This window comes from Mastomys coucha, unplaced genomic scaffold (assembly GCF_008632895.1).
Source record: "Mastomys coucha isolate ucsf_1 unplaced genomic scaffold, UCSF_Mcou_1 pScaffold15, whole genome shotgun sequence".
NCBI classification, from domain to species: Eukaryota; Metazoa; Chordata; class Mammalia; order Rodentia; family Muridae; genus Mastomys; species Mastomys coucha.
The window spans coordinates 117,504,411-117,521,756 of record NW_022196897.1 but is presented as its reverse complement, the minus strand read 5'-3'; the positions used below and the strand labels follow the sequence as shown (position 1 = coordinate 117,521,756).

The window sequence follows — 17,346 nt, the reverse complement described above, 5'->3', positions numbered from 1 at the left end:
TGGTGCTCATCATAGCTTCTATTTAATGTCAGTCAGATAGCAAACATTTATAAACTTTTTATAAGACAAAACAAATACATGCAAAGTTACAAATATAGAAAACATGAAGTACATGCAGATTCAAAGACCAGCAAGGGGTCTACTTTGGATTGATACGGAACTGAGTGCACGCTAAAAGCCCAAGGGTCACACGGTAAGCATTTAGTACCGGACGGAACGGCCAGTGCATTCCACACTTCATATGCTTTAAAACAGAAGGCCTAAGCTTGAAGTTACATTTTATACATTCTACACAGAAAACCCACAGTGCAGGCTGAAGCTGTCGCAGGGTTGTCTATGTCTGCTGGGGGAAATACAAAGCAATTTAAGGAACAAATTTTGCCTCACTTAAGCAATGCTAGCAGAATTTCTTTGCCACTTTGGAATAGAGCCTATTTCTCTCATCCGCAGCCCTAAGAGAATGTTTAGATTGTCTCTCTGTTGTCCAGTTCAAATACAAGTACAGAAACTTAGGGCACAAGGTCATTCTAGCTTTTGATAATTATGAGACAGAGATGAAGAAACCCAAGTGCCTAGCCTTTGTAACTTAACCCTCTCTAGCGTCATAGGAGGACCATGCTTTTTACAGTGTTGGCTCTCCTCAGAGTCAAAATCTCCGGGTTCAATCCAAGCAAGGCTAAAAATCATTCTGGTGCCTAGGGAATGAGCAAAGCTTTGCTTTCAATCAGCTATAGTTTATATTAGTAAAGAAAGAATTCCACTTGTGGATGTTCTAGATATCCCAGGTGGGAGGCTGTTTTCCAGGGCGCCATCCCCAAACAGTGGCTTCTTTGGTTGTAGAACCCTTCGCCTATACTAAGTTATATGTGTCACTGTCACCTTGTACTCCGGGTACAAGTCAGGGGATACACCAGTATTTACTCACTAGATCAAAACAAAGCCCCAACTAGCCAGCGGTTATTTGGTGTTATATTCTTATTGGCCCGGTGTTAGCACTGGCCCATGATAGACTCAATCAAGGGAACCTGAAGCAAATAGCATCTGGTCTACTATACATTTTCCCGGGCCTGTCAGTGCCAAGGGTATTAGCCTATGGGGGACACAGAGAAGCAAGAATGAGAACCACCTCAATTGAAAGAGCTACAGGTGGATAACCCCTCCCCCAGCCTAGACCACGAGAACGAGAAGGAACAAGCAGGAAGGCCTTCCTCATCCCACAATCAGGAAGATGAGGAAGGAGATGAGGAGGATCACGGGAGGGGAGGAGAAAAGCACGGCGCTGGATCTTCTCCCTTCGTAATAGGCCTGGGACTCCTTCTGGTACTGGGTGACACACATTTGCTCCACCACGCGCTCCATCATCTTCACGTCGGTCTCCGTGAAGTTCTCTCCCTTGGTGGTGGTGGTGACCGTGTGCTGCTTGATGGTGATGTTGACGCAGTCGTGCACGAAGTTGTTCTGGTTGCTGTACTGATCCACCGGCCGGTAGTATACTTGGTTAGGGTAGCGGTACATGTTTTCACGGTAGTAGCGGTCCTCCCAGTCGTTGCCAAAATGGATCATGGGCCTGCTCATGGCACTCCCCAGCATGTAGCCACCAAGGCCCCCTACTACTGCCCCAGCTGCCGCAGCACCCGCCACATGCTTGAGGTTGGTTTTTGGCTTGCTGGGCTTGTTCCACTGATTGTGGGTACCCCCTCCTTGACCCCAGCCACCGCCATGGGGCTGACCCCAGCCACCGCCATGGGGCTGACCCCAGCCACCGCCATGGGGTTGTCCCCAACCACCACCATGGGGTTGTCCCCAGGTGCCACCACTCTGAGGTGGGTAACGGTTGCCTCCAGGGCTTCCCTGCCCAGGGTATCGGCTTCCACCGGTGTTCCACCCTCCGGGCTTTGGCCGCTTTTTGCAGAGGCCGACATCGGTCCATGTAGTCACAAAGAGGGCCAGCAGCCAGTAGCCGAGGTTTGCCATGATGGCTGATCTGCAAAATGAAGAACAAGGCATCAGTGTCGAGCACTTAGGCTGGAGCTCCTTGCATCTGTAGTGTGAAAGTCATGGCATCAGGTCCCCCCTTCTCACCACCACCCCCCACATCTGGCCTACATATTGCATGGTAGTTAAGCCACGGCTTTGAGCTTCGACCATGTAGTAGAATTTGGAACTGGGCATGATCTTGTGGGGAGCCTGGAAGCTGTGCTCAGAAGGCTGCTATAATGGACCCAGGGTCCTGTGGGGTGTAAGCCTCTGCGTGGAGAACCTTTATCCACAGATGTAGACCTCATTCCCCAGAATTCAGAAAGTCACCTGCAGGGACAGCTGCATAGATCTGTGAGTACATGGGGCCTGAGTAATGTAACACCATGAGGGCCTGAGTCAGGATCTAGTCAGGAGGACTCCTGAGTGGCTGCAGCAGCAGCAGCAGCAAGGACTTGAAGATAGCTGTCTCAGTGTTTGAGCCCTGGGAACAAGGAATAACTCTCTGGAAAGCCAGGCATGAGGAAGTGCATGTTGGTGCCCCAGCACTTGGGAGGCAGAGGCTGAAACAGGATGGCTGTGACTTCTAATAAGTCTGGGCTTTGCAGCTCATGCCTCAGAATCCAAGACAAATCAAGAGTCTCTGTTTTGTTGCAGTGTTTTATGGGCAAGGGCAGTGCCTGGCACAGAGGAGGACACAACAGCTGTCAAGTGATGGAATTAACGTCCCCTGAGCATATTAAAGCCAGGAATCTCCTTGAAGGAATTTTCAACCTAAGTTTATCAGAGACAGGAAACATCTAGGGTTTGGCAGGCTCACTTGAGAATTCCTCACTCTCTCCATAGACAGGAGAGACGGGCGGGCCGGGCTGCTGAGATACATCTAGCTGCATTGGCAAGAAGTGCGGCTGTCTCACGCATGAATGCTTTTTTTTTGAGATAGGGTTTTACTCTGAAGCTTGGGTTTGCTTTGAACTCAGGGCAATCCTCCTGGCTCAGCCTCTTTAGTACTCAGATCATAGACATGTATGATTGTCAGCTTAGTATTAATATTTGAGTGTTTTTTTCTTTTGATTTTCAGTACAGAAGGGGCAGTACAGTTTAGAAAACATCAAACACACCAAACAGCCTCGCCCACAAGTTACGACCCTCCAATGAGTGTGCCTTCATCAAATATAACCTTTCAGATTAGTGATCTCATTCACCCTGGGTACTGAGGCAAGATCCAAGCGCAGAAGCTAAAGTCAACAGTGACGACTAAACAGGATTACATACACCCCGAAATGCTAGTAAGCCATGAACCCTAACAGGTGACACACAGTCATACTCTGGTGAGTCTTGCTTCTGGCACTGACAGTGCCTTCACAATGAAAAAATTAGAAAATTACTTTTCAATTAAATTGTACGATGTATATGAGAAAAACTAATAAAGAAATTGCTAACGGTCTGTTCCTGTTTCTACTTAAATCACTGAAATGGCAATGCTTTCAGAAGTAAATCAAAATTCATTTAGAAAATACAAGCCAGATTGAAGGACTGAGGCCAGAGCAGCTGGAATTTCTGGAAGTTTCTTCTAGTGAGGGAGAGGGCCAGGGCCTCTCCCTCAGCTCCAGCCCTGAGCCCTCCAAGTCTGTTCCCTGGTTCCCATTTTCTCATGGCCCAGGTCCTGGCCTCCATGTGACTGTCCTCTCATTTTCTGTCTCAGTCTCTTCTGGACTTCGTGGTAAACCCATATAATCCCAGTACATAGTAGGCTGAGACAGGAGGATTGTAAATTCAGTATAAGCGCTGGGGAAGGAATCAGTGATAGGGCGCTTGATTAGCTTGTGTTCAATCCCCAGAACCCCAATTAATCATCAATCCATCAATCTCTCAGTCTAAAGGATGTTTATGTAAAACACTTTTCCATTCTTTTTGTTTGTTTGTTTGTTTTGTTTTTTGTTTTTTGTTTTATGTTTTTTTGAGACAGGGTTTCTCTGAGTAGCCCTGGCTGTCCTGGAACTTACTCTGTAGACCAGGCTTGCCTCAAACTCAGAAACTCGCCTGCCTCTGCCTCCCAAGTGCTGGGATTAAAGGCATGTACCACCACCACCCGGCCACTTTTCCATTCTTGCTACTGAGTCAAATTTAGCTGTCAGTTCTTGCATTTCTCTGTGTCTCAGCACACATGAAACTATTAGCAAATCTTTTCAGTTCTATCTTTACAGTGAATCTTAAGCTTAATCTTAAGTTTCATGGGCTCAACACTGCTATCTTGGTTGGTGTCTCCATTATTGCTCATGTGAATCCTCCCATGGAGGTCCATCTGTCCTCCCTGTCCCTGAGTCTGTCCAGCTCCTCCTATCTTGTGGTTTCTTTTTAACATGCAGTCACGCTGCACTGCTTCCCCAAGAGGCATTCTTCTATTTCCAGGTTAAAATACAAAGTCCTGGCCTCACTGCCTGGATGTCACAGGATTTGGCGTCAATCCCCAATCCCTCGCCTCCCAAGCCTGCTTAAATCTGTTAGAAACAAAAAAACAAAGAATATCAGCCTTACACAAAGAAGCACAGGAACAGAGGGAGAGCAGCTTGGCAAGGTGATTTCTTTTTGAAAAACCCACCGGCCAGCACTGAAGCAGAGCTGCAGCAAGGCACGACAGCCAGAAGTTCCCTTCTGTTTTATCCTAACCCAGGTGGGGACTGTGTCTTTGCCTCCTTGGCTGGGATCCTACCTCACAATCTTTTCAGATGGGCTAGTTTTAAAAGAATCAGCACAAAGGAAAGGAGAAAGGGTTGGCTGCCATAGGCCAACAGGTTCTGGGAAGGAAGGCATTGTTTGTAGGGAGCTGAGGCTTTGTGTAAACAAAGGTTTAGCAGGTAGGGGAGATTAAAGGATCTGGATAAAAGTATTACAAGGTCAGGGTTTGTGGAATTTAGGCTTGCTACCTTTGACAGGAAACAGCATTCCTCATAAACCATACAAGTGGGCCCTATCTCTGGGCCTTTGCTGCTTCCTTGGCCTCAGTGGCTCCTCCTCCTCCAGAGACTCACATGGCTCTCACATGTTGGGAGCCAGGCTTTGCCCCCTAGCATAGAATCCCTCTCCTATCTTCTTTCCCTGCTTCGTTTCTTTCCAGAGCAAGAAACATGCTTGATGTAGGTGTTACTGTGGACTTATTGTCCCATTTTCTCCTCCATAGGGCAGGCTCCTCCAGGGCAGAGTCTAGGGTCTGTTTACAGCAGTGTCCCCACAGGGCCTGATCAACAAACACTTACAGTAGGTGCTGAAGGGATGACAACAACGAAAGCATCTTTACTGAAGCATAGCTAAGGAGCAACTAGGAGTCAGTATTTGCAATGGATGGTGAAGGAGAATGTGTTTAAAAATTTACAAAACGCCCTTTTTTCTACAACGGCCAGCTAATTTTACCGTTTTACTGAATTAAGCAAACACTTATTTCATGTGCCAGCCCCTGTGGTGGGCTCAGGCTGGCTGAAGATGCAGTATTATCTGAAAAAGACAGTATGGCAGGCAGAGATGGCTGCTGGCAAGCTTAAGAGTTCGGCTTGGCATGTGCTTCTTTAAGGCTGTACGGATCCCAGCTAGGGGTGTGGCTCAGTGGAAGAGCATTGGCCTGGACACACCCTAGTATCTGTCTATCGCAGTAGAAGTTACAGTTGTGTGATCTGGAGAGAGTCAGGAGTGGGAAATGACACCACACAGGAATAAGGATACAGGAGAGGAACTGACAGAGGTGGTGATGGGGACAGACAGCAGCTAGAGTGGGGTGGGCGGGGTTAGAGGGACACTGGCAGATCTGAGGACACCTGAACCTGGAGTTGTCAGGCATACAGTGGAAAGTCAGGGAGGGTCAAGTAACAGTAACAGGGCCATCCGTGCATGGCGAACAGACGTCCGGGACAGATTCACCTGCCATTCTTGGTCTAACATTACCACATCCCTGTTAGTCTCAAGACTGCCAGTTTTAAAAAGAAAAGAAGCTGTGTCATTGTTACCTACCCCACCCATTTGGATGCTGGTCCTACGGCTGGCCTTATGAGAAGACCTCGAAGGGTCTGGTTTGGGTCTGACTGAAGAAGAGTTTGGGTTGTTTTTCAGAAGGAACATTCGTGAAGCAGGGACTTTTTTGTGTACACATGTTCAAGTGTAGGCTTGCATGTGCATGCAGAACAGGGCCTGAGTCTTAGGCTGCTGCAGTGAGGGAGCTACCGTGGAAGCAGAGCCATGAAATTCAGTGGGCAGCCAGCCTCTGGGGAAACAGTGTCTGCTATAAATGGCGAGAGACTGAAAGAGTCTATCTGGGAGTCCAGCTTCTGGACCAGGCAGTTACATGGACAGAACATGCAAAGTGCATCCAACCTGGAGGGAGGTGGATAAGGGATCTGCTGTTGGCTACACTGATGTCAAATGACACATGTGGGTTGAGAGCTTCAAGCACCTTGGGATAGGGAACAGCCACCAACAGGAGACATCAGCCCCCCGAGCTGTCCCCATATACACAACAGGACACCAGAGCCATGTTTGCCAGTACTGAGATGGATATTGGATAATGTTGGAGAATTATAAAATATATCAAGACAGGATCATTTCAAAATCAGCTGAGAGCAAGAAAGAAATTATTTCATCATGAAACTCCTACACAAAATCATTTCTAAAGAGGGAATCAAACTTTACACAAGGCCTAAGGGGGCTTAAATACTAAATTCAAAGTCCTTGTTGTAAAAATAGGGCTACCTAAGTGACTAGTTCCTGGGCTTCGGACATAGCTAGTGCAATTGCATTTGCCTGGGTCCCAGCCCTAGCACTGCAAACAATTGTTGGTTCATTAGGTTACTGGGACTAAAGATTAGATTTCTGAGTTCATGGCTATGTTGTGATGTCATCTAAAATATTTTAGTAAGAACTTAATAAAGGTCATTATCTATATTTTTCACTAAGGACACTCCTAGAACTGTAGCAATATGAATTTCCTTAGTTTGATAAACATCACAATAAAACCAGGACATATAACAAATGGCCTTTGAATACATTCCTTTTAAGAGCAGAAGCAGATTAAAAACAAAAACCTCCACTGTTCATAGGACTCAAGGTGTTGCCAAAGCCTTGTCTAAAGATGAAGAAATCGCAGGTGCAGGAACTACAAGGATCGAGGTCACACTGACATCATTTTCAATTAACATGATCACAACAGAAGATAAGAGTGGCTGACACACACCTTTAATCCCAGCTCATGGGAGGCAGAGGCAGTGGATCTCTAAGTTGAGGCCAGCCTGGTCTACAAATTGAGTTCCAGGACAGTAAAGGCTACACAGAGAAATCCTGTCTCTAAAAACCAAAAAACAATCAAACAAAATAAAACAAACAACAATAGCGGAATTCAGCAAGGCTTCAGGATACAGGATGAGTATCTTACTTTTCTACTGCTGTGACATTACACTATGGCCCAGGCATCTCAGAGAACACTGCCAGAAGGGTAGGAGCCTATCGCCATCATGGGGGGACAGGGAGCTTGGCAGCAGGCAGGACGGCATGGCGCTACCGCAGCAGCTAGTTCACATCTTGATTCCAAAGCGGACAGCAGAGACAGCTGATTGGAAATGGCAAAAGTTTTAGGAAACCTCACAGCCACTCCCTTCCTCCAGTGACACACTTCCTCCAGCAAGGCCACACCTCCTAATCCTTCCCAACAGCCACCAACTTGGGACCAAAATACTCAAATGCTTAAGACTTACAGGAACATCTCTCACTTAAACCACCACAACGAACACACGGAAACCAAGATCACTTCTATACCAGTCACAATTAACTAGGAAAAAAAATAGATATTCACATAGCAAGCAAATTGTAAGATATCTAGAAATGACAAAACTAAATAAAAAGTGATTTTATATGGCAGAAATTCAAAACTTTAACTCCAGGATGATTTTTCTGAATAACCTAATAAACACACATGGAAGACATATTTATTACATGGAAAAAGATATATTTGTTAATCAAACCTTAAGGGAAAAAGAGAGGGGAGAATATAGCACATCAGACTTAAATCATACTATAAAGCCATTTTTAAAAAAAAGTACCAAAAAAGCCACTAAAGTTCAGAAACAGATCAACAGGCTAAAGTTCAAATGTGGAAGCATATCTACATTTTATAAAAGTACCTGATATGTCAGTGAGTACCACGAACCAGTAAGGAAGAAAGGTTTGATGGTTCTGGGAAACTGAAGAAATATCTAAATGAATCTCTAACCTCAAATGCAAAAGCAGACTCTAGATAGACCACAGACCTAACTGTAAATTAGAGAGATTGCGCACCACCTTCATCCAGCTCTTAGGAACATAGATGTCTTTAGACAAGATGGCTAAATTTTAGGCCAGTCTGGATAACACAGTGAGACCCATCTCTAAACATAAAACAATAACTAGGCCATTAAAAAGAATAGTTTTCCAAAGTACAAATGGTCAATAAACACATGAAAAAATGTTCAATATCACTGGCTGTCACAGAAGCACACAAATTAAAACTACATAGTGAAGCCATCTCATCCAGGTTAGAATGTCTACCCTTAAGACCAATAACAAACGCTGGCAAGGATGAGTAGAAAAGGGAATCCTTAAATTAGACCGCACCATGGAAATGTATATAGGTTCTGTGGAAAACAGAAACTAGATCCACCACATGACCTAGCTATACCACTGTTAGGTATTTATCCAAAGGATTCCCAGTTAGCACATGAGAGAGACCCGCATGCTGGTGTTTCTTATAGCACGATTACCAAAGCTAAGTCTTGGAACCAGCCTAGGTGTCTATCAACAGAGAAGGGGCTAAAGACAACAGGGCTCTACTCAGCCATAAGGAACGGCAGAATCATGCCATCTGGAGGGAAATGGATGCAACCAGAGAGTATCATTTCAAATGAATGAAGCCAGGCAAATGTTGCATGTTTTCTCTCACATACAATTCCTAGATTTTACACAGATACATAAAATAATGCCTGGCTGGCTGGCATGAAAGGACAGTGAACCTGTCTAGGGGAAGACTGGGAGGCAAAGGAAGAAAGGGAAGGTAGCGGGCATGGCTTTATACATTATAATCCTATGAAAATGTTCTTATGTAACTCAATACTATGTACATTAACTATATGTCAGTTTAAAAAAAAACTGTGTGTCCTACTGCCCCATAATGTATTATGTCCACGATATATGCATGTGTGCATGCATGTGTGTGTGCATGTGTATATTTAAATACAGATGAGTGTCTCCGTGAGCCAGAAGGTGAAGAAGGACTTTCCAGACAAGGAGACACAAAGCACAGGCAAACCCAGAGGGGTGAACTTGATGGATAATAACCAAGAAATCTTATTCAATGCTATAAGAAAACACCATGAGCAAAGCCAATAGAGCAGGCACATAATGCTAACAGTGTTTGTAGCATTAAAGCTGGGTAGGAGGGTTCTTTCTAGAATCTACAAGGAAGCCTTACAAAAAGTGGGACAACAATTCTCTGAGAAAATGATTAACACATAAATCACTGGTTTGTAGTAGTGGGTGAGCCAATGGTATGTAAGCATACTAAAAGTCCTTAGGAATCAGATAAAATGAGAACAAAAAAATAAGAGGGGAGTTGGTTGCTGTCAAGATGGCGGACTACATGAGCAGTAGAAATGGATAGTAAGAATGAAAACATCAATGGCCATGCAACTAAAATGAAGAATAGGAAGAGAACATTTCAAAATGAACTACTGTATTTATAAGAAATAACTTACTAAGTAAGTCTAGAACATGTGGACTTTCTAAATAAAATTAAGAGTTATTTGATAATATAGACACACATGTATCATTAGAAAACACAGAAACAAAATAGAGTTGTAGCTCAGTGGTAGGGCACTTGGCTATGATGTTTGAGGCCCTGGGTTCGAGTCCTAGCATCAAGAAATAAATAAAACCACCCCAACATGGCAGCTGTAGGCTGGACATGAGAAAGGGAAAATTCGCTCAGAACGAGAAAGCTTTAGAGGGACAGTAACTATATACTATATTTGTCTTATGAACTAAAAATCTTTGGGAAACCTTCCCATTAGCATATAAATTATAAAGGTGACTTTTGAATGAATCCACTCAATGTATCTTTATTGAATAGCTAGTTATATGCATTTTAAAAAGCAGAGCTGGGTATGGTGGCATATGCCTATAATCCTAGTACAAGAAAGAGTTTTCATCAATGTGATGAAAAGATCAAGCCTACTGCCATTTTTAGATTGTTCTAGGAGCTTACAGAGTTGTGATTTCCTATGTGAAAATGATGGGAAATCACCTAGAAAGGCCTTAGGGGTTAAAATCAAAGTGAGCTCACAAGAATGGCAGTCTGCATCTAAATACACAGTTTGGTAAACATTCCATTCCCAATGACATTAAGAAACACAAAATATATAGGGTTCAGCCTCAATATAAATAGTAGGCTTATTGAGGAAAGCTATACAGTTTTGCTCTGAGATATTAAAAAAAATACTAGAGGGTTGGAGAGATGGCTCAGTGGTTAAGAGCACGGACTGTTCTTCCAGGGGTCCTGAGTTCAATTCCCAGTAATCACATAGAGGCTCACAACCATCTGTAATGGGATCTGATGCTCTTCTCTGCTGTGCCTCAAGGCAGCTACAGTGTACTCATTTACATAAAGTAAATAAATAAATATTTTTAAAAAATAATGCAAAAAGCAAAAGACATGTATTAATGGATTTTAGAAACCAATATGAGAAGAGATTGCAATTCTATCCAAATAATCCAGGGTCAGCGCTACTTTATCCAATTCAGAAGACTTTAAGAAACATGGCACAGAGCTACTTGAAAGGATGCAGGGTGTGGTATCCACAAATGCAGTCCCAGTGACTGAAAGGTAGAGGCAGGGGGATCAGGAGCTCAGGACCAGCCTTGGTTATAAAATGAGTTAGAAGCCAGAATGGGCTGAGACCCAGTCAGCCTTCCCTGCCTGTCTGCCTAAAGGGGACTGGATGGTGGATCTAGATCAACACTAGAGCATCTGTCTGCTCCATGTGAGACTCTGAATCTGCTTCCCAGAACCAAATCAAACAGACCGACCAACCAACCAACATCAACCACCAACCAACTAACACCAACCAACACCAACACCAACCAACCAAAGACCAACCAACCAACCAACCAACACCAACCAACCAACCAACATCAACCAACCAACATACCAACCAACCAATACCAACACCAACCAACCAACACCCACCAATCAACCAACCAATCAACCAACACCAACCAACCGACCAACCAACACCAACCAACCAACCAACACCAACCAACCAACATCAACCAACCAACCAACCAACATCAACCAACCAACCAAGCAACTAACCAACCAACCAACATCAACCAACCAAACAACCAACTAACCAACCAATCAACACCAACCAACCAACCAACACCAACCAACCAACCAACATCAACCAACCAACATACCAACCAACCAATACCAACACCAACCAACCAACACCCACCAATCAACCAACCAATCAACCAACACCAACCAACTGACCAACTAACACCAACCAACCAACACACCAACCAACCAACCAACCAACCAAACTAACAAAAAACCCAAACAACCCCCCTAAAACCTGAAGAAGTTCTGTGTGAGAACAGAATCCAGAGCACACCTGGTCTGACACCAAGTAAACCTGCACAGACATCACAAGGTTCTGCTCACAGGAGCAACATGGGCAGCTATGGAACCAGAGAGAGGGTACAGAAGGTCTACGAGTCACTCAGTTATTCTATTCCTGCTATGCACAGGCATGAAGGAGCAGAGCTGCTAAGAACTTGTCCCAAAGTTGTAGTAGCCTAAAATGCTGCTGCTGAGATCCATATATACTGACCAGTTTCTGCAGTCTACTAGGCAGTGGTCCGAGAGTCAGAATACATACAACCTGAAGTTTAATCCATTAAATTATGAAGCAGAGAGAATAACACACACACACACACACACACACAAACAGGCACAGACATACATATACAAACACATACAGACACAATATGCACACACACAAATACACATAAAGACAGACACACATATACACAGATAGATAGACAGACAGACACACCCTCTTCTCCTATCCCTGGGGGAAATTTCCTGTCTTTCTTGTGCTAAGTCCAGTTAATTCATTTCTCATCATTTGATGTCACTGGTCCTTAAGGACCTGGATCCATCAAGCTATGAAAGATAATGGAAAACATTTTAGGGCTTTAAATGGTATCTTCAGGCCCATCTTTGGATTAAATAGAATAAAGGGTCCCTAAGCTGACTCATTATCGGAGCTACTTTAAGAACTGTTGACAAAACGTCAGCTTTCTTCCTGGGACAGCCTGGAAGTGTTTAAAGATGGAATGGGAGAGGTTGGAAATGCCCACCTCCCTCCCTCCCTCCCTCCTTCCCTCCCTTCCTCCTTCCTTCCCTCCCTAACCCCCTCCCTCCCTACCCCCTCCCTCCCAAAGCTAGGCCATCCGGAACCCAACATTTTACATTTTCCATTAAGAGGATGCAGCTCCTTTGGAATAGCCACACAGTACAGCAGGGGCAATGAGCAGGGGCCTATTTAATATATGAGAACTCCCAGGTTTGAGAGCTAATGCATACACTAGCCATTTATGCATTACTTTATAATGCTGTGGCCATCCCTGCTTTAGATACGGATATATTTTTAAGTATTTATTTTGCAGGAGCTCACAGACGCCTTTCAAGAATGGAATGGGAAAGTTAAAACCAACACTCAGAAAAACTGGCTGGGTGCGGTGACTTGGCTCAGAACTTGGAACAGGACTAGAAGGTTGCATACAGGGAGTTCCAGGTCAGCCTGGGCATATGAAACCCTGCCTCAAAACCAACACTGGAGCAAAACCAAAAAACTCAACCCTCAAACCAAGAACAAACAAAAGAAAAATCCCAAATTAAAAAACAAACAACAAACAAGCGAAGTTCTTCATTCTATCTTTCTTACTTGGTTGAGATTTGTCATAAAAACGCTTATCTGTTTTTATTATTTTAAAAATGCTTACAGTTCCTTGGCCCAGCACAGTCCTCGGGAAAGCAGTGGCCCTTGTCCCATAGAATCAAGCTGACTTTACAAGACAGCAGTGAACAGTGAGGCAAAAGTCCCACATTACTAAGTGGCCTCTGGAGCAAGCACAGTGCTTGGCCCCAATTTGTCCAGTTGGTGATTTTTCAGCCTCCCCCCCCCCAAAAGACCATCATGTTTCACAGGGCACTTACAGTCTGCTTGGCTCTCCTAAATTGGACTGGTACCACTAAGAAGGCAGAGTGCTTCAGCTCGGTTGAAATGGTTCAGTTTTGAAATATACTCAGGAGTCCTTTAAAACAACAAAAAGAAAAAACTAGAATTGATAAATAAGTCTGAGAACTGAAATACAATCTAATCTAATATGCAAATTATCAAACCAACACTAAAGAGTCCCACAAAATGGAGCAGCATTTGAAAATGAAAATAAGGGCAGCAGCGCAAACATATTCCCAAAAGCAAACAGGGCCTGGTCTATGTTATTGTAGAAACTAAAAACCTATCCCTGGGTTCAATCCCCAGGAACCCCGAGTATTGCAAGAAAAGAAGCCTGTGAACTGTTTTTTTTGTTTGTTTGTTTGTTTGTTTGTTTTTTCCAAATAAGTTAGTGGAAACAATATAGCAATTAATGTCCAGCCAAGATCAGACACATCTTCTGAGGGCTTTCCTTCCTGCTCTTCTGGGCTTTTGACTGAATACAGCATGAGCCTGGAAGAGCCTCAGTCGCCTAACCTGTACTTTTGACTCTCAGTTTTCCACAGGGATACTTGGAGCCTAAAAGGAAGAGTGTTCACAATTGCTGCAGCTCCCATCATGAGCCTGTCAGTTTCTTAGCTGCTCAGCTGTTAAACATCTAGGTTGATTTTCAGTTGGATCTAATTTTCTCTAACTACTGGCCATATGGCTCCCCTAGTCCTTTGTTTGTTCCTTCGCAGGTAAATTGCCAGAAGGGGGGTTTCTGGGTCACAGCACGCAACTAATAATACCTCACCAGATTGTTTTATTGCTGGGCACAGTGGCTTATGCCTGTACCAGGGCATTCTGGGGAGTCGCAGGGTGGACTGCCACAAATTTGAGGCCAGCCTGGTCTACACAGCAAATTCCAGCTACACATTGTAAGCCTGTTATGAGCTCACAAACAAGCACACTCTAAACTAACCAACAAACCAAACAACAACAAAAAAGCCCTTACTGACTTCCAGTATCCTCAGTTAAGTGTGAACGGGAAAACAGAATAGTATACTTTCAACATCGTTTTACACAGACAGTTAATCTCTGAAATAAATGCCAGACGTGGGTAGCAGTTTTCTCCTTTCTAAATATGCATGAAAGAGGATGGGAGGGGTGCTCTTCCAGAGCACCTGGATTTGGTTCTGAGCTCCCCTGTGACAGGGGCTCACATAACCATTCACAGCTCTAGTTCCAGGGCATCCAACACCCTCTTCTGACCTCCCCAGAACCAGGCATGCATACAGGCTTATGTGGATGCAAACACTCATGTACATAAAATAAATACTAGTCTTTTAAAGAAAGGAATAGACAAAAGGAACCCCAGGCAATATCAAGTCATAGTAATGTTGGTTGTAAAGCAATCTTTCTAGCCCTTAAGTAGGGCCACCTGCTCCCAAACCTGACTTTTGAGGTGGTTTCAGGCAATCCCTAGGTTAAGGCTGCTGTTGCCATTTTCTCTATTTAATAGATGTAAAGACAACAAACAAACTTGCTTTAATTTGCATCTTATTCAGAAAATGACTCATCCATCGTTTAGTCCCTGCTATAAATAATATGGAAAGCTTGTGTCAGATTCAAATACAACACAAATCATCCCTTAGCTTTCTATTTCCTTCGCCTCTTTGAAGCTCTTGGATGTGTGTGTGTGTGTAGGTAAAGTAGTTCTTTCTCTTCATTGAATAGTTAATTTTTCAAGATGTCTGGTATTTTAATGCAAAATTTTGATTCCTGTTTGTGGTATAATTAAATTTGCACGTCTTTAATGCCATTCTCCCAGGAGTTTCTCTTAAGGAAATGGGGAATTCTGCACTCCGGCAACTGGCAACTGCTATTAAACCACGATATTCAAAGTACAAGAAAATAAGACAGCCATGTAGACGCTTAGGCAGGGCAGTGAAGGCGCACGGAGGCGTAGAGTATGAAACTGAGCAAGGGAGCAATGACTGTGGCGCTGAGGACGGATGAGACCGTGGTGGAATCACGAGGTAAAATTACGTTCGCTGTAGGAAACAGCAAAGGACAGTTAAAAGATGCCACCCCAACCCCCAGCGATGCTGAGCTGTGAATCGGGCTTGGGAAGGATTCGGTCCCTCCAGGAGTCTCACAGCAGCGGGTGCACAGTCGCCTCCCGGCCAGGCTTAGCCCCAGTCCCAGCCTCATGGCCTCAAGGCCCGGAGAGGCGCAGTGAGCCCAGCTTGGCGACGGGAAGGCTGAGGGCTCACCAAGGCCTGGCTTCAGCAGTCCACTTACCTGCCACCGACGCGACGCGTAGCCCAGAATCGGTCTGCTGCTCCGACACCGCGGGGGAGCGGGGAGTGGAAAGGGGCGGGGCAGGCGGGAGCTGGGTGGGGCGAGGGGCGGGGCGTGGTGCTCACCAATGGTCGCGCCGCGTCTCTCGCTGGGGGTGGGGTGGGGTGGGGGATGAGTCACGGCTCCGGACTGGCTTAAATGCTTGTATCTGTTTAAACCGCCCCCGAGAGTCAGCACTCCCTGACGACGCTCAGCGACTATAAAAATCATCTTTAATGGAAGACTGATCCAGAACCCAGTGCTCCCGTTACATAATGGGTAGTTGAGAAAATGAAAGGTTACCTAACGGAGCGAGAAAGCCATCGTTGAACTTTGGTAACAAGAAATTGGTAAAGAGGCAGATTTTCAACATTTCTCCATAAACTATAAAAGAATTAGGGGCCTAGAAAGTATATTGGCCATTGCATGTTGGTTTATTTATTCTCTGTTGATTGCTTCTTTTCCTCTTCTTTCCTTTCTTTTTCTTTTCTCTCCCTCCTTTTTTCTTTATCTTTGGAGACAGAGTCTCGTAGCCCAAGTAGGCCTGGTGTACCCACTAAGTAGTTCAAGCTGACCTCAAACTCAAAGCAGTGCCTTTGCCTCAACTTCCTGAGTTCTAGGATTATAGACATGTACAACCACGCCCAGTTCATTTGATCACTTTTTGCTTTTATTGTGTCCAAAGGAAAAATGCACTGCATTTAACAGCTCCCACCGAACACAGCCTGAAGAAGCAGCTTAAAGGAAATGATGTTCTTGTTCGAGATGTCTGCTGACTTGGACAGGTGAAAGCCTGCAGTCAGGAAGTTGAGGCAGGAGAGTCTTGAGTTCAAGGCTGACCTGGGCAACATGAGACCTTGTTTAAAACAGGGGATGCTTAGGAGCTGGGGTGCAGGTTCAGTTCCCAAGCATGAGGACCTGAGTTTGGAATCCAGGGACCACTGGACAGTGGAAGACATGACATTGACCTCTGGCCTCCATGCATAAGTTGACATGCACCTTCATATGCATGTGCACACAGCCCCATACACATGTAACATACTCCCATGCCAATACTGGGACAGAAGAGGTCATAAACCACAGGAAAAACATAATCTCCTGTCCCCTTGATGAGGGTGAGACACTGAAAATCATTGACTAATACAAAATTGGATTTGGATTAAATATTTGTGTCTGGTATTAGGATCCAGGAGGAGAGGGTGGTAAGGGACTATCGGAGCCAGGAGAATTATAGTTTTAATAAACTATATAGTCGTGTGCCCCCTGCCTTGTGTGTGTGTGTGTGTGTGTTTACATACGTGAGTAGGCTCTTGACAGCTGTTGGGGAAGAGAGCATGAGAGGGCTGGAAAACACAGCCTTTGTCTGAGATGATTCAATTACAGTGAAACTAGGTTTCAGCCTGTTAGAGATGCGCAGGGCTGGTGGCTGCTTGACATTTACTCTGTTCTTAATGAATGCACTGACCATCTTTGAGAGCCCTGCCTTCCTGCCTCAGAGAGTACTCATTGCGATCAGGATGACTGCATCTTTGGGTTTCTCAGAGGCCCTCCACTTGCTGTCATGAAGACAGGGGAGGAGTGGGAAGGGTGGCTAGGTGAGTTTAGGTAAAGGAACAGCTTCCACCCCCTCTCCCCACTTGGCCTCCTCCACAGAGGGACTCTGAAAGGCTTGGTTAAAAAGATATCAAAACTCAGCTTTTTCCTCAAAGAATCAAATCTACTGGCTGACTTGCTCTCTACTCACCAGGAA

The 17,346-nt window shown here is 44.7% G+C and overlaps 1 protein-coding gene across 1 annotated transcript; it reads right to left on the bottom strand.

Moving 5' to 3' along the window:
• Prnp (prion protein) lies at positions 1-15,910 on the bottom strand. Its single transcript, XM_031371966.1, has 3 exons — positions 15,558-15,910; positions 13,271-13,368; positions 1-1,984 (listed from the first exon to the last, which is right to left on the bottom strand). The coding sequence occupies exon 3, from the start codon at positions 1,972-1,974 to the stop codon at positions 1,210-1,212; it is 765 nt and encodes a 254-aa protein (XP_031227826.1). The 5' UTR covers positions 1,975-1,984; positions 13,271-13,368; positions 15,558-15,910; the 3' UTR covers positions 1-1,209.
• Between the last annotated feature and the right edge of the window lie 1,436 nt (positions 15,911-17,346).

Coding starts and splice junctions, on each gene's coding strand:
- Prnp (XM_031371966.1), bottom strand. CDS start 1,974: ATGGCAAACCTCGGCTACTGGCTGCTGGCCCTCTTTGTGACTACATGG.